General features: G+C 38.4%; 1 protein-coding gene across 2 annotated transcripts in view; it reads left to right on the top strand.

Moving 5' to 3' along the window:
• The window catches only part of dmd (dystrophin), a 1,291,331-nt gene that overhangs the window by 840,269 nt on the left and 426,447 nt on the right, over positions 1-24,615 (top strand). For both annotated transcript variants that reach the window (XM_048602828.1, XM_048602824.1), the window contains exon 46: positions 19,760-19,861. In XM_048602828.1, coding sequence (XP_048458785.1) covers positions 19,760-19,861 — 102 coding nt within the window. The remainder of the gene's footprint in view (positions 1-19,759; positions 19,862-24,615) is intronic.

Raw genomic sequence — 24,615 nt, 5'->3', positions numbered from 1 at the left:
AAGTACAATTAATTAGTTTACTTCAGGAAGATTTAACGATCAATCGCCAAGAACAACATTTTCAGAATGCTGGAAATTGGAGAAGTTCTACCAAATTCTTCCAAAACAATAACTGATCTTTGTGGATAAGCACATAAGCATATGGTAATTGGAGAGTTGTACAATGGGATTTTTTTTGTTATGATTGTAATGATCCACTTAGGGACAATTGATATTTAAAGAAAAATCTCAACACCCTATAAATAACAAACTATGTCACAAGACACTGTTTTTTAAACAAAATCAAATTTTATTGTAGACAAGAAGGAGTTTAGCAAAGCAAGCACCACTAACTTAACACTCTCATTTATGAAGACTTATGGTGTAAACTCAGCGACGCTCCACAAAGTTCCCCAATCTTAGGAAATCTTGAAGTTTTTTTTGCTTCTTTAAGGATCAACCCATATGTGTGTCACAGCCATTTGAAGTACACTTCCTTTCTCTTCAATGTGCCCCCTCTCTCCAAAGAACAACATTTATGGGGATCATTCCATTAGCTTTTTGGTGAGCAATCTTCCAACATTTTGTTAAAGACCTCACAACTGTGACCACCTCAACTCCTTAGCTCGACTGCTGATGGATACCCATCTATCTTGTCACAATCCTCCCAATTAACTCAGTTAACTACTTTCTGCCACATAGCTGTCTGATAAATACTGCAGATTTCTTACTCTAGCTTCAAACCGGGCAAATCTTTCAGCTTAATTCCCCCTTCTAAATTCCAAATTAAGCTTGGCCCCTTTCCTGATTGATGAAGCTTGTATTTTTTTTTGCTTAACATACAGACCTAACAAAGCATTTATCTCCTTTGGTTATCCCAGTTCAATGAGCTTCAGACTATACTAAAACCAGAACTATAATTGGCTTCAAACAGAATCACAGAAACATTACAGTTCAGAAGTAGGGCATTCAGTCCATTGTGTCTGCACTAACTTTCCAAATAAGCTCGAAAACTTAGTGCCATTTTCCTGCTTTTTCTTCGTATCTTTACATATTTTTGTTATTTAATGCCCTCATGAAAGCCTCCTTGGAACCTGCCTCCAACCCACTTCTGATTATCTAACAAAAACCCAAGATAAATTAAACAATGGAAGCTTCTAATCCCAAAACCTATCTCCGTGACAAGACAGCATCCATTAGGATGGTTCGAACAAAATTGCAAACAAGAGGGTGGTAGTAGATGGAAAGTATTCAGCCTGAAGCTCGGTAACCAGTGGTGTTCCACAGGGATCTGTTCTGGGACCTCTGCTCTTTGTGATCTTTATAAATGACTTGGATGAGGAAGTGGAAAGGTGGTAAGTTTGCTGATGACATGAAGGTTGGTGGAGTTGTGGACGAGGTGGAGGGCGGTTGTAGGTTGCAACAGGACATTGACAGGATGCAGAGCTGGGCAAAGAAGTGGCAGAAGGAATTCAACCCAGAAAAGTGTGAGGTGATTCATTTTGGAAGGTGGAACTTCAATGCAGAATACAGGGTTAATGGCAGGATTCTCAGCAGTGTGGAAGAACAGAGGGATCTTGGGGTCAACGTCCATAGATCCCTCAAAGTTGCTACCCAAGTTGATAGGGTTGTAAAGAAGGCATATGGTGTGTTGGCTTTCATTGGCAGGGGAATTGAGTTTAAGAGCCGTGAGGTTATGCTGCAGCTGTATAAAACTCTGGTTAGACCACACTTGGAATATTATGTTCAGTTCTGGTTACCTCATTATAGGAAAGATGTGGAAGCTTTAGGGAGGGTGCAGAGGAGATTTACCAGGATGCTGCCTGGACTGGATGGCAGGTCTTATGAGGAAAGGTTGAGGGAGTTAGAACTTTGTTCATTGGAGCGAAGAAGGACAAGAGGTGACTTGATAGAGGTGTACAAGATAATGAGAGGCATAGTGGACAGTCAGAGACTTTTTCCCAGGGAGGAAATGACTATTACGAGGGGGCTTAATTTTAAGATGATTGGAGGAAGGTATAAAGGAGATGTCAGAGGTAGGTTCTTTCCACAGACAGTGGTGGGCGTGTGGAATGCACTGCCGGCAGTGGTAGTGGAGTCAGATACTTTAGCGACTTTTAAGCGACTCTTGGATAGGCACATGTAGGATAGTAAAATGTAGGGTATGCAGGGTAGATTGATCTTAGTAGGATAATAGGTCAGCACAACATTGTGGGCCGAAGGGCCTGAACTGTGCTGTGCTGTACTGTTCTATGTTCTAGGTTCTGTGTTCTATCCCCCCAACAACTCTTGAATTTTGTAAATCACATGGATTAGCAGAGATGGGGGTGTTATGGTGATGTCACTGGAAGCTAATATTTTGATGACGTCTGTTCATTTGATGTTTTAGAAGCAGTTAACATTACAGAAGAGGAAGTTCAGGAGGTCTTAGAGAATATAAAGGTGAATAAGTCTCTGGGACTTGATCTAATGTATACCAGAAAGTTGTGAGAGGTAAGGGAAGAAATTGCAACACCTTTGCAGAAATATTTGCATCATCTACAACTGCAGGTGAGGTGCCTGATGACTGGATGGTGGCTAATGTCCTTTGTTTAAGAAAGCTTGTAAGGAGAAACCAGGAAACTTTAGACCTCTGAGTCTGATTTCGGTTGTGGGTAAGTTGTTGGAGGTGATTATAAAAGATAGGATTTATGGACATTTAAAGAGGCAGAAATTGATTAGGGATTTGATTAGGTTTTGTGTGAGAAAAATCATGTCTCACAAATTTGACTGAGTTTTTTGAGGAAGTTACAAAAAAGATTGATGATGGCAGAGCAGCAGACATTGTTTACTTGAACTTTAGAATAAAGGACAATAAAGAACAAAGTAGACTAATTAGTAAATGTAGGTCATGTGGGACCGTGGAGAAGGTTTTCTAAGATTACAAGGGGACCTTGATCAAATATATCAATGAGCTGAAAAATGGCAGATGAAATTCAATCTGGATAGATGCAAGGTATTGCATTTTGGTACAACAAACAAGGGTAGGGTTCATACAATTAATGGTAGGGCCTTGGGTAGTATTGTAGAATAGAAGGACCTAAGGGTAAAGGTACATAATTCTTTGAAGTTTGCATTACATATAGGCAGGGTGGTTAAAAAGGCATTTAGCTCGCTTGCCTTCATTGCTCAGTCCTTTGAGTATAAGAGTTGGGAAGACATTTTGAGGTTGTGCAGGACATTGGTGAAGCTGCTTCTGTAGTACTGTGTCCAGTTCTGGTCACCCAGTTATATGAAGGATATTATTAACTTGGAGAGGGTTCAGAAGAGATTTACCAGGATGTTGCTGGGTATGGAAGATTTAAGTTATCAGGAAAGGCTGGATAGGCTGGGACTTTTTCACTGGAGCATAGGAGATTGAGAGGTGACCTTATACAAGTTTATAAAATAATGAGGGGTACAGATAGAGTTAATGGCAGTTGTCTTTTCCCTAGGATGGGAGATTTCAAGACTAGGGGGCACATTTTTAAGGTGAGAGGAGAAAGATTTAAAAAAGACATGAGGCAATTTTTTTTACACAGAGGGTGGTTCACATGTGGAATGAACTTCCTGAGGAAGTGGTGGATGTGGGTACACTGACAAAGTTTAAAAGACATTTGGATGGATACATGAATAGGAAAGGTTTGGAGGGATATGGGCCAGGAGCAGGCAGGTGGGACTGAGTTAGTTTGGAATTATGTTGGGCATGGACTGATTGGACCGGAGGGTCTGGTTCTTGCTGTTTGACTCTATGATTCTGTTTCACCAAAGCAGATGGTGGAATTTAAATTCACTTAAATAAAATTTAGACCACAAAGCTATCATTGATTTTTTTTTAAGAAAGCAACAATCTGGTTCATTAATGTCCTTGTAAAAGGAAATTTACCATCCTTACCTGGTCTGGACTACATGTGATATAGATTCACAGCAAGTCAGCAACTCTCAACTGTCCCTGGATATTGCTTAGCAAGCCACTGAATTCAAGGACAATTTAGGATGGACAACAAATACTGGCATTGCCATTGACCCCTATGTTCTATGAAATAATAAAACAAAATCTCTAAGAGAGTTTTATGGCCCCTTTCCCAGAATTGCTAGTCCTCTTAAGAAACTTATTTTGCAATCAACTTTCAACTTCTTTTTATCTGGGAACTAACTTCAAAGACATTTCAAAAGCTTATTGAAGTAAGGATCAAACTTCTGGTTCCATTATAATCTCAAAGATGGGCCACCAATTGCTCAATGCCTTCACAACTCTACTTCTGACCTTGTAAAATAATCCTTTTACTGTAATTAACTCCAAGCTTGTTTGATTTGCCTTCACAGTAGGATGGTCTATCAGCTACATAATCAGATGTTTCTACTTAGATTTAACAATTCAATTTTTAAAGCTAAAAACTATATCCTAAAATGTTTGAATTAGGAAATTAGGTGTTATAACATGATAGGAAAGTACCATTTTAAACTTTGGAAGGTATATAAGGAAAGGCTGAATGGGAGAAATTTGTTCACATCAGATCATTACTTACATTGCCTGTGGCACTAAGGATAATTATGTCTGCATTGTGCTGCTAGAAGCAGCAATATGAAACACAGTTCTCCTGTGTATTTCATCCAGATGAGAGGTTCTCCGTAAGGGTTTATTGTTGTAAAATTGGCCAACAAAAAGGAGAGGAGATAGGAAAAAAAATTCTCTTTGCAAATTTCTTGATAGAGCACTGGAATTCAGGAATATTTGAGTCAAGAATCATGAAATGTTTTGAGGGAAGATTCCGTGATCAGTTGAAACAGAGGGAGAGTGTGAGGGGCTGAGTGAATTAATGCTGTAAGCTCATGAGCTAAATGCAAAAGCCTGAACTACATTCCGGCTGTAAATGTCTTTTGACTATTATTTTTATTACTTTTCTATGGATACAATAAACATGTACCTTTAACCAATTTCTTGTATTTTTTTCTCAATTTGCAAAATACTTAGTACATTCGCATAGGATCCGTAGCTAATTGTTGATAATTGTCAGTTAGTATCTGAATTTTGTAATATCTTCTCATTTAATTCACAACACTATCACATTCGATGCATTCATGGATTCAAGATTTAGGATTGTACACAACTTTTAGTATTGGCTGAAGTGTTCATAATTCTAGAGATAAAATCATTCATACATTAGTTTCTTCCCTGGGTTTGAATATTGTTTTATGCAGTGTACATGGGCAATTAGAAGGAATAAAGTCTAAGAGGATCGCATCAATGAAAAAAAATAGAATGAACTAAATTATGATGGATGTGGACTTAATTATCAGTTCTTGCCATTTTAGATTATTTACAGTAAACTGATCTGTTAATATGTATGGTGATGCCATTTTGTGACTTCCTCAAATAGATCAAAGTATAAGTCTTTAATGAAGTGCAGCGATGAATCTTAAGAGCAGCCCATCTTGTTTGACCTCAGATCTGTGTTGTCTTGCGTATCTCAGTTATGGCATGAGTGGATGTCAGGTGTAGAGAACAATGAGGTTTGGCTATGACTGACCCATAACTGAATATGCTGTTGACATTTGCTCTGAGGTTTGCTGCTGTGTTCTGTATGATTTTGAGATGGTAATGCGCAGCCTGGATTTACATTTACACAGGATCTCCACTCACTTTCAAACTTACCTGATTTTCTAACCTCAGTAGATCCCATTTTCCACTGTGGTATATTGAATATTAAACTGATGTCAGGGTATTTAGTTTGCCTTCTTGAAAATGGAATAAGTTTGAAGGGCTTGGTTACTGTTGTCAACAGTTTATATTTATTTTGTCAGTTTAAATATATTTTCTCAACGTATTTCTACTTTAGCCACATGTTTTGCTTTTTGACTTTATGACATTTGCTGAAGGGGGTGTCATTTATTTCTCAATGGCATAGACGTAATTGAATTCCTGTTAGAAACAACTCCCTGTCTAGAAACTATGTAGAGAAAGTGCCTAGCACTGACGAAGAATGGATAGACAAGATGTTGCACTCTCTTTTTCTCTTAGGACGTCGGCATGCACAGACCTTTTTCCCCGTTGCCTCATGGATATACACGTGATTGTCTGAAGGCAGGGCCCAGTTGCCTATGTACTCATACAAAGGGTACAGTTTGTCGTAGGTTCTTCTTAGGATTTAGCTGCCATTTGTCAAGGACCATCTCAGTCAGAAAGTGCAACAACATGCCTGGACTGAGGAAGAACATGGGAAGCAATAAATTAGGTTTAAGTGGTACAAACAAGCATTAAGGAAAGAATAATGCTAAGAAAAGTACACAAGCACAAGAAGGTGCACATTATTGGCTGTTAATAATAGAATGCTGGAATTAAAATTGTTAGAAGCAACTGTCATAAGATGGCATGATTGAAAATTATCTGAGCTAATGTATATGGAAGGCTGTACAGTTGACGACACATTTATAGTGGGAAGAGGGAAATTTCCTTATGGCATAGGCAGTTTGGGTTTGTCAGAATGTCTTTTGTAACCAGGTGTGGATTGTTCACTGCATCTTAGGCTGTTGTTGTGCCTCTTGCAATGTCCAAAATTCTCATGGAGCCTTTAGTCTTTGAAGGTTCCATATGAGTCGTCTTTCATAAGTTTAATCTCTATAAACGCAGCAACCAACAGTTCTTTGAATCTCTCGTTGGACCACACTATAGACTGTACACAGCTGACCACTGAGATCTGTAGAAGTGCTTCCTAGCATGAGTTGATGTGTTTATTCGAGAGGGAAAGAAATTTAACAGCAAAAGCCAAAGCAGGCATAATTTTAATTTGCAAAACTGGTTAAAAAATGGGTTGAGGAGTATTGTCTGTCCAGTTTGCCTTGCTTAATTTTTTTTCCATAGAAAACAAAGTCAGCATGATATAAAGTGGTCCGTATGTAAGGTGACCAGTCAGCTTGCTGTGACCATTTTATTCACTGGTCAAATCATGAGCCAGAATCTGCCAGCTCATTGGTGGCCCTGTCAGTCAGTTGGAATGCTGGGGGCATTTCCACCTCAGCAGGTCACGGAAGCCCTGGCTGCATTTCAGATTTGTCATAAAGTTCACTGTCGGCTCTCTAGATATCCTTCCAAAGGAAAGAGCCTTGAAAAACTTGGCTGAGTATGGTGAGCATTGCAGGGACTACTCCAGTCCCCAGTCAGGAGCAGCTTTTACAGAAGAACTGGAGGTAGGTTGGGGCAAGCCCAATGAGATCAATCAAACAGGCCCTCGCAAGCCAGGGATGGGGTTTGTTCATGAGAGTAAGACAAGGGTCTTTCAGTTGAGATGGCCCTTCCTGTTGGCCTGGAGTCTTTTGTGTGATCCAGGGTGCTTGATCAAGAAGCTTCACCCTACTCTTCCCACTGGAACTCGCAAGGAACCTACCGTGGGTACTCATGTCAATCTTTCACATGACAAAAATTCCCTCCCACCATTGAGAAAATGCCAGTGACAGCAGAAATGGGGTCTTAACGGGCTCCTAATTAACTACATACGGATCTCACTTGGCCTAATAGGAGGAGGGATATCTAACATCCTCCAAAAGCATGCCACCTATACCATTCAATTTCTACCTCCTACCCCCCCCATTCATACCCATAACTCCACACTCCTGATCAGGTGGTATTCCCATGACAGCAGTGACAGCTTGCAGCAAGCAGTCACTGGACCACCTCCAAATTGCTCTGCCCTCCCCCCACAGGCCCATCTAGGAAATCTATCAACTCACTTACTATGAACACAGGGAGAGGCATCGTTTGATGTAAAGTGTTGTAAGGAGCCTTTGGGAAATTCTGAAAGTTGTAACAGCTTAAGCAATGGGCATATCCAAAGAAAATAAATAGGAATAGATTGCCAGTGCCACCTTGTTTGCACTTCTGCCATTGATTTAGTTTTGATTGATTTAAAAATAATGCTGTTGTGTTTAAATTGGCAATAATGCTTTGCTGTTGCATTAATTAAAAGAAAAATTGTGTGACTCATTTAAATAAATAGACGTGACAAATTTTCTGAAAAAAACCCTGGTTGGTGAACTGGAAATCTTATTGTATTCAGCATTTGTTGAGATGCTTGGAATAACAAAGGAAAATTGCAAAGGCATTTTTAGATGTAGCCCAAGCTGATCAATGCAATGTAGACTGGCACTTTGACAGATTTCCTGTGATAATAGATACTTTCTGGCAAAAAGATGAAGTAGAATGGAACAAAATCGGAGAGTGCTGGAGAAACTCATCAGATCTGGCAGTCCGTGGAGAGAGAAACAGAGTGAATGTTTTGTCCAGCATGACTCTTCAGAACTGAGTTAACTCAAAAGATTAACTCTTTCTCTTTCTACAGATACTGCCAGAGCTGTTCAGTTTTTCTAGTATTTTGTGTTGTTTCAGATTCTCAGCATCCACAGTATTTTGCTTTTGTTCAAGTAGAACAGATATTTGGGTGTGAATACATATTCATATCATTGCACTAAATAAATAAACCTCAAAATTATACTGCAGTACAATGTTGAATTTTCTTTTTCTCAATTCCATTGTCGCTATCATTCATCATGATTGGGCGCATACACAGGATACCAATTGTAAAAATGTATACAGTTGAAACCCAGGTTATATTATCGAAAAGTATTGTTTGCGGGACATGTTAATAGAGGATACTGTTTTCTTGGAGGACTACTTGAAGCTTAATCATTAATGTAGAACACGGCAGCTTCATACAACAAGTGAAATGTAAGTTGTCAAGCACCCCATCTTCTTGCGAAAAGGGATTAAAACGTAATATGTTTTTTTTAATGCAGTGAATGTTTTCCCATTGTTTTCTGTCTTCAGCCATGTTCAGTAAATAATCCTATAGGTTCTGGTATATATTATTCTATGCTAATCCATGGGTGATTTGTTGCCTTGTTGTCTCTCTGAAAGTGAAATACAGAATCAACGGTTGATCTGTTGGCTCAGTAGCAGCAGATTTTCCTCTGAATCAGAAGTTTGTAAGTACCCAACCCCGTTTTACGACTTCAGTCGCTAGTTCTCCAGTGGAATACAAAACAAATATTATATTATCAGAGCTGCCATATTTCAGGCGAGGTGTCAAATTATGGCCTAATTTTCAAAGTCAAGTGGGCACAGAAAGTTTAAAAGAAAATGGAAGTGTAGTGATCCGACAAGAGGGTAGTGTTAGTCAGCAAAAAAAATAGATGGCCTGGTGGAATGGCAGACAGGAGGCAGATGAACTTTCAAGCAAAGTTGCATGAATGATTCACTTCATCAGGAAGTATAAGAGGCAATATAAATAAAGGGTACAATTTCAAAAGGAGTGCATTAGCACAAAGTTCTGCAGGTGTACATGTGCAAATCCTGGAGCTGGTAGATGGGTTAAGAAAACAGTGAATACAGCAAATCAGATTCAGGGAATTATAAAGGGGTACCTAGATTATGAGAGTAAGGTGGTTATAATAAACCTGTATCAAACACTGATTCAGCTTCAAACGCAGTATTGTCTCCAGTTCTGGGCACCATTCATTAGGAAGGAGGCAAAGACAGCTTTGGCAAATAGGGCTAAGGAGAATCCAACGGGATTCTATAAATACATGAAGGACAAAAGGGTAACTTAAAGATCAGCAGAGCCGCCTGTGCGTGGAACCACAGGAGATGGGGGAGATCCTAAACAAGTATTTTGCATCAATGTTTACTGTGGAGAAGGATAGGGAAGATACAGAACGTGAGGAAATAAATAATACATCTGAAAAATGCCCATATTACAAAGGAGGAGGTGCTAGACATTGTAAAATGCATAAAGGTGGATAAATCCCCAGGACTTGATCAGGTGTACCCTCAAACTCTGTGGGAAGTTAGAGAAGTAATTGCTGGGCTCCTTGCTGAAATATTTGTATCATTGATAGCCACAGGTGAGGTGCCAGAAGACTGGAGGTTCGCGAATGTGCTGCCACTATTTGAGAAAGGTGGTAAGGAAAAGCCAGGGAACTGTAGGCCGGTGAGCCTGATATCCATGGTGGGTAAGGTGTTGGAGGGGATTCTGAGGGACAGGATTTACATGTATTTGGAAAGGTAAGGACTGATTAGAGATAGTCAACATGGCTTTGTGTGTGGGAAATCATGTCTCACTAACTTTTGGAAGAAGAAATGAAGAGGATTGATGAGGGCAGAGCGGTGGACGTGATCTGTATGGACTTCAGTAAGGCATTCAACAAAGTTCTTCATGGTACACTGCTTAGCAAGATTAGATCACATGGAATACTGGGAGAACTAGCCATTTGGATACACAACGGGCTCAAAGGAAGGAGAGAGAGGGTGGTGGTGGAAGGTTGCTTTTCAGACTCGAGGCCTGTGACCAGCGGTGTGCCTCAAGGATCGGTGCTGGGTCCACTGCTTTTCATGATTTAAGTAAATGATTTGAATGTGAACACAGGAGGTATGGTTATAAGTTTGCAGATGATGCCAAAATTGGAGGTGTAGTGGACAGCAAAGAAGGTTACCTCCAGTGATCTTAATCAGAAGGACCAATGGGCTGAGGAGTGGTAGATGAAGTTTAATTTAGATAAATATAAGGTGCTACATTTTGGAAAGGCAAATCAGGGCAGAACTTGTACACTTAATAGTAAGGTCCTGGGGAGTGTTGCTGAACAAAGACACCTTGGAGTGCAGGTTCATAGTTCCTTGAAAGTGGAGTCACAGGTAGACAGGAGAGTGAAGGTGTTTGGTATGCTCGCCTTTCTTGGTCAGTGCATTGAGTATAATAGTTGGGACATTATATGGTGGCTGTACAGGACATTGGTTAGGCCACTTTTGGAATACTGTATTCAATTTTGATCTCCCTACTATAGGAAGGATGTTGTGAAAATTGAAAGGATTCAGAAAAGAATTTACAAGGATGTTGCCAGGTTTGGAGAGTTGAAGCTATAGGGAGAGGCTGAATAGGCTGGGGCTATTTTCCCTGGAGCATTGGAGGCTGAAGGGTGGCCTTATAGAGGTTTATAAAATCCTGAAGGGCATGGATAAGGTAAATAGACAGTGTAATTTCCCTGGGGTGGGGAGCCCAAAACTGAAGGGCATAGGTTTAAGGTGAGAGTGGAAAGATTTAAAAGGGACCCAAAGGGCAACATTTTCACACAGACGATGGTGCGTGTATAGAATGAGCTGGCAGAGGAAATGTTGGAAGCTGGTACAATTACAACATTTAAAAGGCATCTGGATGGGTATATGAATAGTAAGGGTTTATAGGGGTTTGGGCCAAATGCTGGCAAATTGGACTAAATTTCATGAGGATATCTGGTCAGCATGGGCGATTGGACCAAAGGGTCTGTTTCAGGATTAGACCAAGCAAGAACTGCAGATGCTGGAGTCAGAGTCAAATACGGTGTGGAGCTGGAGGAACACAGCAGGTCAGGCAGCATCAGAGGAGCAGGAAAGTTGACGTTTCAGGTTGGGACCCTTTGTCAGAAAGGTCTGAGGAACTTAAGTTATGTGAATACATTAGAGAAGCTGGAACTGTCCTCCTCAAAGAAGGCAAAATTAAGAGGAGATTTGAAAAAAATGTTCAAAATCATGAGGAATTTAGAGAGGGTAAATAGTGAGGAAGTATTCCCATTGGTGGAAAGATCACATGACTACCTTAAAGTGATTGGCTGATGAAGCAATGGCAATATGGGGTAAATCTTTTTTTAAGGCCCGACTGGTAAAGATCTAGAATCCACTGCTTGATAGTGGGGTAACTACAGATTCAACTGAAATATCTTCAAAAGATATTGAGATGGTTATTTGAGGAGAAAAAAAATGCAAGATGACAAAGAAGGATGGGTAATGAAACTAGAGATAACACAGACTCCTTTCTGAAGAAGGGTCCCAACCCGAATCATCAGCTTTCCTGCTCCTGTGATGCTGCCTGACCTGTTGTGTTCCTCCAGCTCCACACTGTGTTACCTCTGACTCCGGCATCGGCAGTTCTTACCATTTCTGGGTAATGGAACTAATAAGGATTACTCTTGCTGAGGGTGAATGCACAGATACAGACATAACTATTCTGTCATTCTGTAGATAATCCTTTGAAACCATTTGTAAGAGAATATGAATTTCTTCTGGTGTTCGTCCAGCAGCACCAAAAATTGATAAACTTGCCATTTAGGTTAATGCTGTCTATGGGATCTTCTTTGTGCCAAATTTGTGGTTGTTGCACATGGCTACAAAACAAAAATGACCACACTTCAGAAAAGTAATAATTCAATGTAAAGATTATTAGGATATCTAATGGTTATTAAAAACACCATAAATACAAATTATTTTCTTTCTGTTCTAAATTGCTGCAATCCTGTAATTTGCAATGTTAGTTGGCCTTGTGCCTGCTCATTGTAAATTCCCAATTTATGCAAAACATATCCCAAACAGAAATCTCCGTGCTGGATGCTGTTTTTTTTTTTCTTTTTTCCAAGTTCATTCGAAGCCCTAGCACCTGAACTGTAAGTTACACCTTCCTCATAATCGGGTTGCCAAATCTGATCTGAAATTTTACTGGAGGTTTCATTTCCATTTCCATTTCCAATGTTTTGATCATGAATAAGCATTACTATGCTTGAATTGATCAAAACGAATGGAAAAAAGCACAAAAATAGTCAAATGGTCAAATGGAAAAATGGTCAAAGCAGAAGTGGTGGTATTCTGGAAGAGCAAGCTAGTAGTCCTTATGATGGAGAGTCTATGCAGTTGGAATGCAAGTTTGAATAAGAATATGAGCAGCAGTAGGCAATTCAGTCCTTTGAGCCAGCTTCACCATTCAATATGATCATGGCTGATCTCCTGTCAACCTCAGTTCCACTTTCCTGCCCATTGTCTACACCTTTCAACCCATTAAGAATTAAAATTTCTGCCTGTCTCCTTCTTGAACTTATTTAGTGTCCACCATACCATGGGGTAGTGGATTCCATAGATTCCTGACTTTTTTACTCCGTTTTAAATCTGCTACCTCTCGTCCAAAAACTATGACCTCTCATTGTACATTGCCCAAAAGTGGAAAATCTGTTGTATGTCTACTTTAACATTTAATCCCCTTTAACATTTTATACTCCTCAATTAGATCTTCTTTCATTCTTCTACTCTCCAGTGAGTATAAGCTTCAACTGCTCAATTTCTGTTCATAAGATAAACCCCACATCATTGGAATCAGTCTAGTCAAACTCCTCTGATCTACATTCCCAAGGGGCCCAAAACTGTGTGCAGTCCTCTAGGTAAAGTCTTACTAATGCCTTGTAAAGTTGCAACAACATTTCCCTGCTGTGATACTCTTTCTTTCTCAATAAATGCTAAACTTCATTTGCCTTCCTTATTACCTGCTGTACCTGCATACTACTTTTCTCTGGTTCATGTGCAAGCACTCCCAGATCCCTCTGCACAAAGTACTCTGACGTTTCTCTCCATTTGGATAATAAGTTGCCTTTGTATTCTTCTGACCAAAACACATATTCTCACACTTATCCACATTCACTCCATCTGCCCATTTTGGCCCATTCACCTAACGTATCTACATCCACTTGGAAATTTTGCTTTTGTTTCCTCATTGCATGCTTTCCCACCAATTTAGTGTCGAATTTAAATTTGTCTATAGTGACCTCTATCCCTGCATCCATGTCATTAATATTAATTATAAATAGTTGGGGCCAGGGTCCTGTGATCTGTGACTCGTTACATCATGCCAATCAGAAAAAGACCCATTTATCCTGATTATGTTTTCTGTTGGTTAGCAAATCCTCTAAGTTGATATATTACCTATAACCCCATGTGATCTTACCTTCTGTATTAACCTTTTGTATAGCACGTCATCCAGTGCCTTTCCGGAAGTCCAAATATACTGCATCTATAGGCTCCCCTTTATCCATGTTCCTAGTTACATCTTTGAAGAACTCCAGCAAATTAGTCAAGCATGATTTACCCTTCAGAAAACCATGCCGACTCTGAATTTCATTTTTACTTTACAAATGCCCTGTTATTACTTCTTTACTAATGAATTCTAATAATTTCCCAATGACAGAATGTTAAACTAATTGGCCTGTAGGTTCCTACAGTGTACCGCCCTCTCTTTTTGAATAAGGGTGTTATATTAGCATTTTTTCCAAGCTAATGGAACCTTTCCCGCACCCAGAAAATTTTGGAATATTAAAACCAATGGATCAACTATTTCTGCTGCCACTTCCTTTGACACTCTAGGATGCAGACTGTCAGGCCCTGGGGACTTGTTTGACTGTAGTTCCAAATTCTTGGTCAGTATTTTTCACCAGTAATGCTGACTTGTTTTTAAGTTTGTCCTTTTCTATAACCTCTGTATTACCTGTTACTGTTGGGAGTGTGCTTATGTCCTCCACAGTGAAAACTAAGGCAAAACATTGATTTAGTGATTCTGCCATTTCTCTGTTCCCCACAATTATCTCCCCAGTCTCATCCTCCAAGACAAACATGCACTTCAGGTCCTCCCTTCCCTTTTATATACTTACAGAAGACTTTGCGATCCTTTTTTAAATTTTGCACTAGTTTTCCTTCATAATTAACCTGTTCTCTTTTTATTTACCTTTTTCATAGCCCTTTTTTGATCTTTGAAAGCTTCCCAACATTCAAGTTTGCCATTGGCCTTTGCAATTTTGTATGCTTTAGTTTTTGCACGTGTGTTACGTTTAACTTCATTGCTTAGGCATGAATGTTTTTATCCTCCTCTCACAATCTTTCTTCTTCTCTGGAATACATTTTAGGGAATTGAATATTTCCTTAAGCATCTGCCACTAAGTAGGACTAATGCTGTGAACTATTAAATTTAATATATAGTTATTGGAAAGGGGGATGAATTTAATGGCAAGGATGTAGAGTTTGTGTTTCACCTTCACTGCAGAATTGCCATTAGAAAGTACAGTATGAATTAGTTTATTCTCTGCTCCAAATATGCATTTAGAATTGCCTGCTGAAAGACTTTGTGAACCAAGCATTTTTTTTCCAAGATACTTTCATAACAGAATAAGTTTGTTCATTGCTCGGCTGTAGCCACAAACTTTTGAGGATTACCTAATGGTAAAATGATTTTTCTAAATAGGTAGTTGTAGCGTCATATGAGAGGCACATTTTGTCTTGCAAATTGCACTGAATATTCTGGCCACTGATGGAGAAGATTGAGCAGAAATTGTTGGAATCAAAATTGGAATTATACTTGAGATTGCTATTCCATCAAACGTTTACTTGAATGATTCTGCAAATATTTATTCTGATAAGGACAATGTCTAAGATCTTCTAAGATGCAGTATTTGAGTGTACCAGTACACTTAGGACCACAGCTTCTCATTCATTTCTTGATTGAACCATCTCACATATAACACCTGAGACATTTCACCAATGAAACAGATGTTATAAAAAAAAATCATCACCAAGATATATTTTAGTACCTTTCTCTTGAGACACTTACTGAACTATTGTAATGGAATCTGTGCTTTTAAAGTTTACACAATTGGAGGTGAGTCCTAACTGAAAATGGAATCTTAAAACAAAACCCGAAAAGGGAATTTGGAAGAAGGAACTGACCTTCCTAGTTTCTAAAGAGACCCTGGTTATTATGTATAAAAAGATGTGAATCTGGGATGGTTAACAACAGTGGATTCACTGTAGTGTTTCAATTACTTGAATATAACAGAGGTCTGTGTTTTTAGGGCTCCTGTGCTGCGGTGGTAATGTCTTTATCTCTGACCAAGAGATCGGTGTTCAAGTCCCACATGCTGAGGAGGTATTCAACAACATTTCTGAACAAGTTGATTAGAAAATAATTTGGTGGTTTCTGATGGTTCTTGTGGTGCTGTTGTAGTGTCCCAATCTGTGAGCCAGGAGGATTGGGTTCAAGTCCCACATGCTCCAGAGGTGTTTAGTGACATTTTGAACAAGTTGCTTAGAAAATATCTATTACACCATTTGTTAGTGTATGCCATCCAGACTGAGTTGAGGAGATTCAACAGACGTGTGCCATTTATGGTGAAGTCTGTGTCTATAGCATTCGAGTGTGTGGGAGCTGCAATTGGTTGGAGATCAGGCCAGCTACAAGAAAGAGACAGGTAGCGGTTCTTCTTGGGGAACTAAGAGTTTTAAAGGACATTGTGACTGTGATTGTTAAACATATTCTATATGGAATGCTGAGCCAATCCATAAGATCTGTTTAAGTTGTATCTGCCATTTAATGTGTAATTTATCATTTATAATTGACTGCAATTTTACATGTCAATTCATCTTTTATGTATGCTGATTCTGAATTTAGACTGGGGGAGGTTATTTGACATAGTTTTTTGCTTTGATTCTTGTATTGTTAAAAATCTTTTGTTTTAGACTGTGTAATCTCGTGGCTCGTTTTCACCAGTAACTAACTTGCAGTTTGTTTCATAAATAAAAGACAATGTTACTGGCCTCGACTGAAATAATGGGGGCAATTTTCCATGAGCAGAATGGGTCTCCCCTACCAGCTGGACACCAAGGCAGTGATAGGGCAGCATTTTCCATGGAAAACCAGTTGGCCTGATCTTCTGCCAATCAGGTGGTTCTGAGTGTATGTACCAAGCCAGTTCACTTTTTAAAGGTAAAAGGGGATGGTTATAAATTGTTTGTGTACGAACACATACAATAAGGGAACAGCCTGGGCAGTGGCATTCAGGAGATTTGTAAGACTGCATACAAGTAAATAAAGTTATGGTCAAGGAGAAGCTTCATGTTTTGGTCTCTGATTCACCATCAGGTTTGAATCTGCTAATCACTGAGGATACCAGAGGATGTTCCTCTGGACTTGCGCTCCCCAGAGAAGAAGTCCTGCCTACCAATCAGAGGCTCCTTCTGTGCTTAGCAATGTCATGTAAAAGGCTGTGGCTGCTGACAGAACAGCAAACTTTAAGTGCAAGGATCCAGGAACAAGAAATGTAATTTGTGAGGAGTTGTTTCTAGAAGTGGGGGAGGTTACAGGAGAGAAGAGGGCAGGGTGGGTCAGAAGCAAGGACAGAGTTATGTTTCTTAGTGTCCAACATCTCTTCCCCCCACAATTAACCTGATTTCTTTGCCTGAGCGACTGAGGCCGCTCCCAGCCAACAAACAATAGGACTTAGACCCTTCATCAGAAAAAGGTACTTATATAGCAACTACATAAATAAATGTACTAGGGAAATTTTACTGAGCAGAGAAGTTGGACATCAATATGTCCATATTTAAGGATTGAAATGGGAGTCCAAAATCAAGTGATAATCCTGCATGGCAGTTAAAATTGATTCAGGTGATGTCAATTGCAGATAATCATTTGTAACAACAGTAGGTTGATTTTATTACAGAAACAGGAGGGCTGTAGTTTTTGTGAATTGTAATTGGACAGTTACAAATCCTTTACTTCTTTTAGGTCTTTTTGCCCATTCATTCATGGAATTTGGGAGTCTGCATCAAGATCAGCATTAATTGCCAAGTCTTAATTGCCATTGAAAAGCTGCTGGTGCATTGCTTGCTTATCCAAGTGGTCAGGTTACTTTCACAATGCTGTCAGGTTGAGAGCTCCAAGACTTATGCCCTGACGCATTGGGAGGAATGGCCATATATTTGTAAATCAGGATGCTAAAGGAATTGAAAGGAAAGCTGCAGTGACTGTGTCTAAAGTAGTTTAACGAGTGCACTGCTTGAAGTCAGTGCAAGAAAATCTGAAGTCCTTCTCTGGCTCCAGAAAACACAAATCAGTGCATTGGGTGGTCTGCCATCAGTTTCAAGTGTAATTCTGCTGTATTTTCTTGGTTTTTCACTAAGGATGAAATTATCACTGCAAACGGGAAAGAAGTAATATAATTAGAAAGTGCCATCATGGATTTCAGATGGTGTAATCATTCATTACACCATGGTTTGTAGAGGGAAGAGACTTAGTAGATGTGGAAATACATGTCCTGCAGCAGCTCAAGAAGAAAGCACACCACCACCTTTTCAAGAGCGACTAGGATCAGGCAACAAATACTGGCCAGTCAGTGATGCCCATGACCTACAAGTGAATAGAACAAAATTGTTTACACATTCAGTTATGAATCTTTTGAATGGGAGATTCTGAAAGAAAATTGAGGTATATTGAATTAAGAAGAGAGTAAGAAACTGAATTTACAATTGAATGGAAGATAAACTTGGAATCAATAAATAATTTTTATGTTGTGATATCTCCTTGCACTGTACAGGATCATTATCACTTTATCAATCAAAGTGTCTTTGAATTGTTTTTGACAAACCAGTTACAATTATTCTCTAGGGTGTCATGAGAACTAAACCAGAATTTATTTTGTTTGCCTTCCTTACCTATCAAGAATAAGATGTTAATCATTAATTAGAAATGGAAATAAGACTTTCCAGTGGTCTTACAAAATTTACCGTTCTCAATGGGTTATGTTGCCAGATAGCATGCTCAAGAAATCTTACCATTGAAGCAAAGTAGCTAAAGAATGCCAAGTTGATTTTGTTGTGGCTTATGGTATGGTAAAGTATCCAGAAAGTAACTTGACAGTTCTTTACATCAGCAAGGTGCAAATGCAAAATGATTTAATTATTTGTATCAGTGAAAGTCATTGTGAAGCTGTTGTTCGCTAATGAAATTAAAGATAAGTTTTTGTCACAAGCCAAGACCTGTCATACACTCTACTGTTGTGTACGTCAGTGGTGAGTTAATATTTCAGATAATTATCTATGACTTTATGGACTCAGCATATATGCATTTTCCTGTATCAAAGTTGACTGGATCGTCAGGGTTTTGTACATCTTTTTATGTAACAGTTGGTGACGAGTGTAACGTAATGTAATATTTTTATTTAGGTCCAAGTTATGAAGAGATTCTCACAAACATTAATTTATTTTCATTAGAGAGGACGACAATAATGAAAAACTAATCCAGACCTTAAAATGCTGAGAGGAATAGATAATGTCAGTGTAAACAGGTTGTTTCATTTAGCAGCATGCATACAGCACTAGAGGATATAGGTTTGAATTTAATGTGCCTCAAGTGAGACTAGAGATTAACAGAATTTCTATTCACTGACAATAGTAATAGATATTTGAAACAGACTCATGGAAAAAGTGGTTAATTAAATCCTTCAGTGATGATAAAAAAAACTATTTAAGAATAGGATTTAAAGACTTACATCATCAGATACATCAATGCAATTGATGGTTCTATATTCTTAAGACCTTAGAAGTGTTATCTAGGGAAAGCAATTAATTAGGTTGGAATAATAAGAGGTGTACTTTCGATCAACTTTGTGTGCTTTTGGTGAACTATCTTTAAGGGCTAGGGAGCATAATTGGCATTTATATTCTGTGGAAGAAATTGACGAGATTAGATGAATAGCTTTTTCTAATTCCATCTATTCTCATGTGATGTTCTCATATCTAACTTGGTGAATTTTATGTGTGAATTGAATTTGAAAACTTGCTGAAAAGGTATCATTGCTATTGTAATCGAGTATAATTGAAATTGAAACTACTGCCTGATTCTGCTAAGAAGTGAGAAGAATGTAAAACAGATATTTATAGAAACTATGGTACATTCAGGATTTGTTCACAATAACTATGTTGAGGTTTGAGAAACAGAAAATTCTCCCAAACTCTGTTGAGTAAAACAGCTCAAGCAAATTGTTGGAATATAATCAGTAAGGAATGATCTGTGATCTGTAAAAGAGTCAACACCTAATAATGATTCTGTTGATAATTTCAGAATGATGTATATTTTTAATTGTTTTCTGTTTTTAGGAGGCAGAAGAAGGAGTATTAGCCAAGCAGGCTGATGTGGAAGGCATACTGTTCAAGGCACAGCACTTCTCTAAGGAAAAGCCCATCCCTCAGCCATTAAAGGTAACATCACCTTACATACAAACGGTTTATTATCAGAGATTTGTTAACTTCTCATTATTTATTTTAATCGTGTAACTTGGACAGCAAGATTTTATCAATTGAAATAAGAGCAGTCAGATCAAAATGATAACTGCGAAAATGATGAATAATTCAAATTTAATTTTAAATCATTTTAATATGTTGTCTTTCGGGAAATAATTTACTGTTGGAGTATATTCAGTAACTGTTTGATGAATAAGTACATCTTTCCCTGAGGTGCAAAAGGAGAAAATGAACTGGAGTGCAACAATGTGTAAGTTACGTGCAAATACTGTACAGTGTTCAGTTTTTCTTATTTCTGGTGAAGTTTGTGCTGTTTTTCTTTCAATGTTTAACAAAACGCAAGCTGTTAATTCTTGTAACAGCTTGTGTGAGGATGTTCAACACAAATAATATGAACAAAACAAAACACAGCAAAAGCAGTTCAGATCATTGACTTTTTCAAAGAAACTGAACCCAGTTAGGTATCTGGTTGAGAATGAGAGTTTCACAGAAATTGAAAGGTACAAGCAATGACAGACTGGAAAATACATTTTGTCCTCTCCATTCTGTCTCACATAATAGCAACAAATTGTGTATCATGAGAAAGAGGTTCCCCATGCCACCCAAGAGCCATGCGATCTCTCGAGAGGCCTGAAAAGAGAACTAAGATCATAACCAATTGAGGATGAGGAGGACGGTATTTCAAACATTTATCTCTGACTCCCCTTAGATGATCAAAATTAAAATCGGGGATTACTCTGGTTCTGATTAGTGTCATACAATACGTACCTATAGCTCCAGCCAGTAAGCAGGCCCAATTTGGTATTATCAAGTAGGGTCTGGCAGGGATGCCGGAAGCTAAATTAAACTAGGAAGCAGATGATTGTGCATTAATTAAGGGATAATTGGGTGCAAACTGAGCAGGGCCTGGGACATGAGGGTGCATCAGGGCCAGATCTCCAGAACATCCAATGTGCTCAGGTCAAAGCCACGCAGCTACACTTGAGTTGGGGTCCAGGGGCCCAGGCCATCATCAGCACCGGCTCATTCTATCTATCCCTACCCCTTGTAATAGGTTGTTTGTATAGGGATCAAGGAATCAGAGTGTTGGAGTTCTGTAATATGTAAGTTGAAGTAAATCTCTGCAGAAAGGTACAAGGCTGGACTCTGCAAAACTCCCTTTTAGTTTCTGATGTTTGACAAAATTCTCACTTGAAATGGATGAAGTACTCCATGGAATAAGTTAAGCTGGGACAGGGAAGAAATACCTGTTGGAGGGCAGCAGGTCACAGCTGAATAGAGACCAAGATGTTTTTATGCTGAGCATTCAGGAGATTAAATAGGAAAATGGAAATGCCTGGCCAGGTACATTATATATCTGTGGCTTATGTGGCTTCTTTCCAATCTCCTGCTTTGAGGTCGCACTATGTTTAGGTTTATTTTCATGACAACTGGAGGATGGGTTTACTATTACAGTAAAGAGAGAAATTTTCTTGGAAAGTGTTTCGCATCAACTGAGTATTTTTGAAGAGTAATCATTGCTCTGACATATGAATTTAAGCAAGCTTCTACAAAAGTTAAAGGAATGACCTAATAATATCCTTGTAGTTTTTCAGCGACTGTGTTTCAAGTGTCATTTTATCTGCATAAAACAAATGTCAGATGCATTTTTCAGAAAAATATGATCTGTCTGTCGTGATAAATTCATTATGAACTTACAATTATGAAGCAGTTAATTACAGTCTGTCATTGCAGAAGCTGTTATTCCAAGAAACAAACAAAAATGCATTAATGAGAAAAAAACTTGTTTAATTGATTTGTTATAAACTTTTAAAAAGTCTCTGATAAAGTAAGGTTTCTGCAGCTGTGTGTTTACTACTGTAGAGAAGTTTGGAGACTTGGTGGCAACATGTTGTCACTAAGTAAGAAGCCCAGCTATATATTTAGCAGTTTAGTGATTCAAGACGAGGTTAGTTCTAACCTGCATCTAGTGTAGCCAAACATTTGAAAACATAGTTTGAGCCTTATGAAATATTGCTCGTACTACATATAATACAAATTCTCAATTGGAGAGGTACAGTTTTTCAAATGCCATGAATATACAGTGCTCATATCAATCAGTCTTCAGAATAGTTTTGCAGTCTACTATATTCAGCTATTTCACAATATTCAAATAGTTTGCTGTGTTGCAATCCAAAATGGAAGCTAACATTTATCCCACTAATCCTACAAAAGCAAATCATCTGGTCATTTTTTACTTTGCTGTTTGTAGGACCTTGGTATGCATAAAAATACTGTCATGTTTCCTTGTCTTATAGACATACTTAATTGGTAACTGAGAACTTGAAATGCCGTGAGCATGTGAAAGCCGCTATGTAATAAACCTTTTTTTTTTCTGTAGTGAATTCTATGCTGCATGACAAAAAATGTCTGAGAGTAGGCCATAAAAGCTTGTTTATGCCAACTTCATATCCATAATTTATTTTAAAATACACCCTAGTAAATTATCTTAACAAACAGCATATATCATTTCTAAAGACCGCAAAACATATGCCCAAATTACTTGTTCATAAAATCACATGATGCTAACAAGTAGGAGCTGGAATAAGCCTTTTGATTCCTTGAGCCTTCTCTGCTATTTAATAAGATCATGGCTGATCATATATCCACACACTTGCTATCCCCATAACCCATGGATCCCTCATTGATCAAAAACTTGTGTAACTCAGTCTTGAATATAGTGAATGAGCTAGCTTCTACAATCATTGCTGAGGAGAATCCCAAAGACTTCACCTTCACCTTAAATCACAGATTTAAACACTGGACGCCAACTTTCCCAACAAGAAGAAATATGCTCTAAACTTCAACCCGCTCAGAGTCTTACCTGCTTCAATAAGTGCATATCTCATTTATCTAAACTTCATTGAGTATAGGCCGAACCTGCTCAACATCTCCTTCTGTGACAACATCATCTTCAAAATAATCAGCTGACAATGCATGTATATCCTTTCTTAAATGAGGGAAACAGTACTGTAGACTATACTGTAAGTAGTCTCGCCAATACCTTATAGAATTGTAATGAGACTTTATCTACTGTATCAACGATATCAATGGAAGCAATTTGCACAGATGACCAAGCATCATTATTTTTCAGATGGCCTCATTAGGATTGTTTGGCTGAGTTCTAAAAGGAATGTTGAATGTCTAAGTTTTGCATTGTCTCCCAATTAAAGACTAGAGATTCCCCATGGTCCACAACTACTCTCAGGTGTCATAAACTGTCTTCTAACAAGCAGTTCAGGCTCTCTCAAAACTGTTAAAGGTGTGCAATGCCAACCCATGCAATGTAACCAACAAAGGCAATTATTCTGTGTGCCCTGTACTCTGTGGCACTCTCACTGTTACAGTTTGCTAACTTGAAAATGATCTATTTAACCCAGCACTCTGTTTCCTGTTAATTAGTCAATCCTTTCATCATACTAATATCTTACCTCCAATATCACAAGCTCATAGCTTGCATCGTGACCTATTTTACATGGCACCTTTTTGAGGTCTTTTCTCAATCACAATGCACTAAATCTACTGGTTCTCCTTTGACCATGCTGTTTGCTCCATCCTCAAAGAACCCTAATAGATTTCTCAAACATTATTTCCCTTGTATAAAACCATGTCGGCTTATCTTTACTGTACTGTACTTTTCTATATTTCTTGCTACTGCTTTCAGCATTTTACCAATTACAGATGTTATGCTCACTGGCCTATCCTTTCCTGCTTTCTGTATCCCTGCTGCCTTGAATTCAGTTGTTACATTCGGGATTTTTCAATCCGCTGGAACCTTTCCAGAATGCAGGAACAGCTGTTCCAGAGTATGTATGTGATAGAGTGTTTCCTGACTCTACTATGTGACTTATCATGTATCACCAAGTGTGCTTTCAGCTTCCCATATCAAAACTACTTCCTGATCATCATGCATGCCTCACTCTATGTCAGTGTTAGATCAGCTTGTTATTAAGTAAATTAATCATCTTGTCTTTTCCAAACAATTGGAAGCATCTGTTTGTTGTTGTTTTCCTGTAGAGATGTTTCGGAGTTGCTCTTTAACAGCTGCAACAGATTATGCCAATTCATGCTTCTGTCAGGAACAGAAATTTCAATTAATTTTACAAATTAGTATTTCACAAATGCCATTTAAAAGCCTCTAACTAAAGATAAAAAGTAAGCAAGAAATAATTTATAAAATTCCTATAACTATGCTAATATCCTCCTCTTGTACATGAAGGCGCCACTCAGCAATTCAGTTAATTGCCACCAATATACAATAAACATAATGATGTAATTAGGATAAATCATAAAAGCTTTTCCTTGTTACAACCTTCAGCCTTTTTACAATATAAGAATGTAACAATCCCTCTGTCAGGTACAGCCACTGTTTTCTCCCTTGACATTGCACAGGGCATTTGGGCTTTGGTGAATCATACTTTGCACCATCTCCAAGGAATAGCCTACCTTAAGATAGCTCTTCTGTGGGAGACTTCTAGAACTCACCCTAAAGATGTTTCCACATGCATATTTAAATTCAAGAAGATAAGATCTTGAAACAACTAGGAAATGGACATGCATCAGCTCATTTTGATGCGATAAAGAATCTCCTATCTTGAAATTTGCTGTGAAAATGTGCGAATGAAAAGAATAAAGTATAAGGGAAATGCTATTAATGGTGGAAAGCTAAAACA

Source organism: Rhincodon typus, chromosome 11 (assembly GCF_021869965.1).
Source record: "Rhincodon typus isolate 14 chromosome 11, sRhiTyp1.1, whole genome shotgun sequence".
In the NCBI taxonomy this organism is placed as follows: Eukaryota; Metazoa; Chordata; class Chondrichthyes; order Orectolobiformes; family Rhincodontidae; genus Rhincodon; species Rhincodon typus.
The sequence above is the reverse complement of the archived record's forward strand: the minus strand, read 5'-3'. Positions and strand labels throughout refer to the sequence as shown.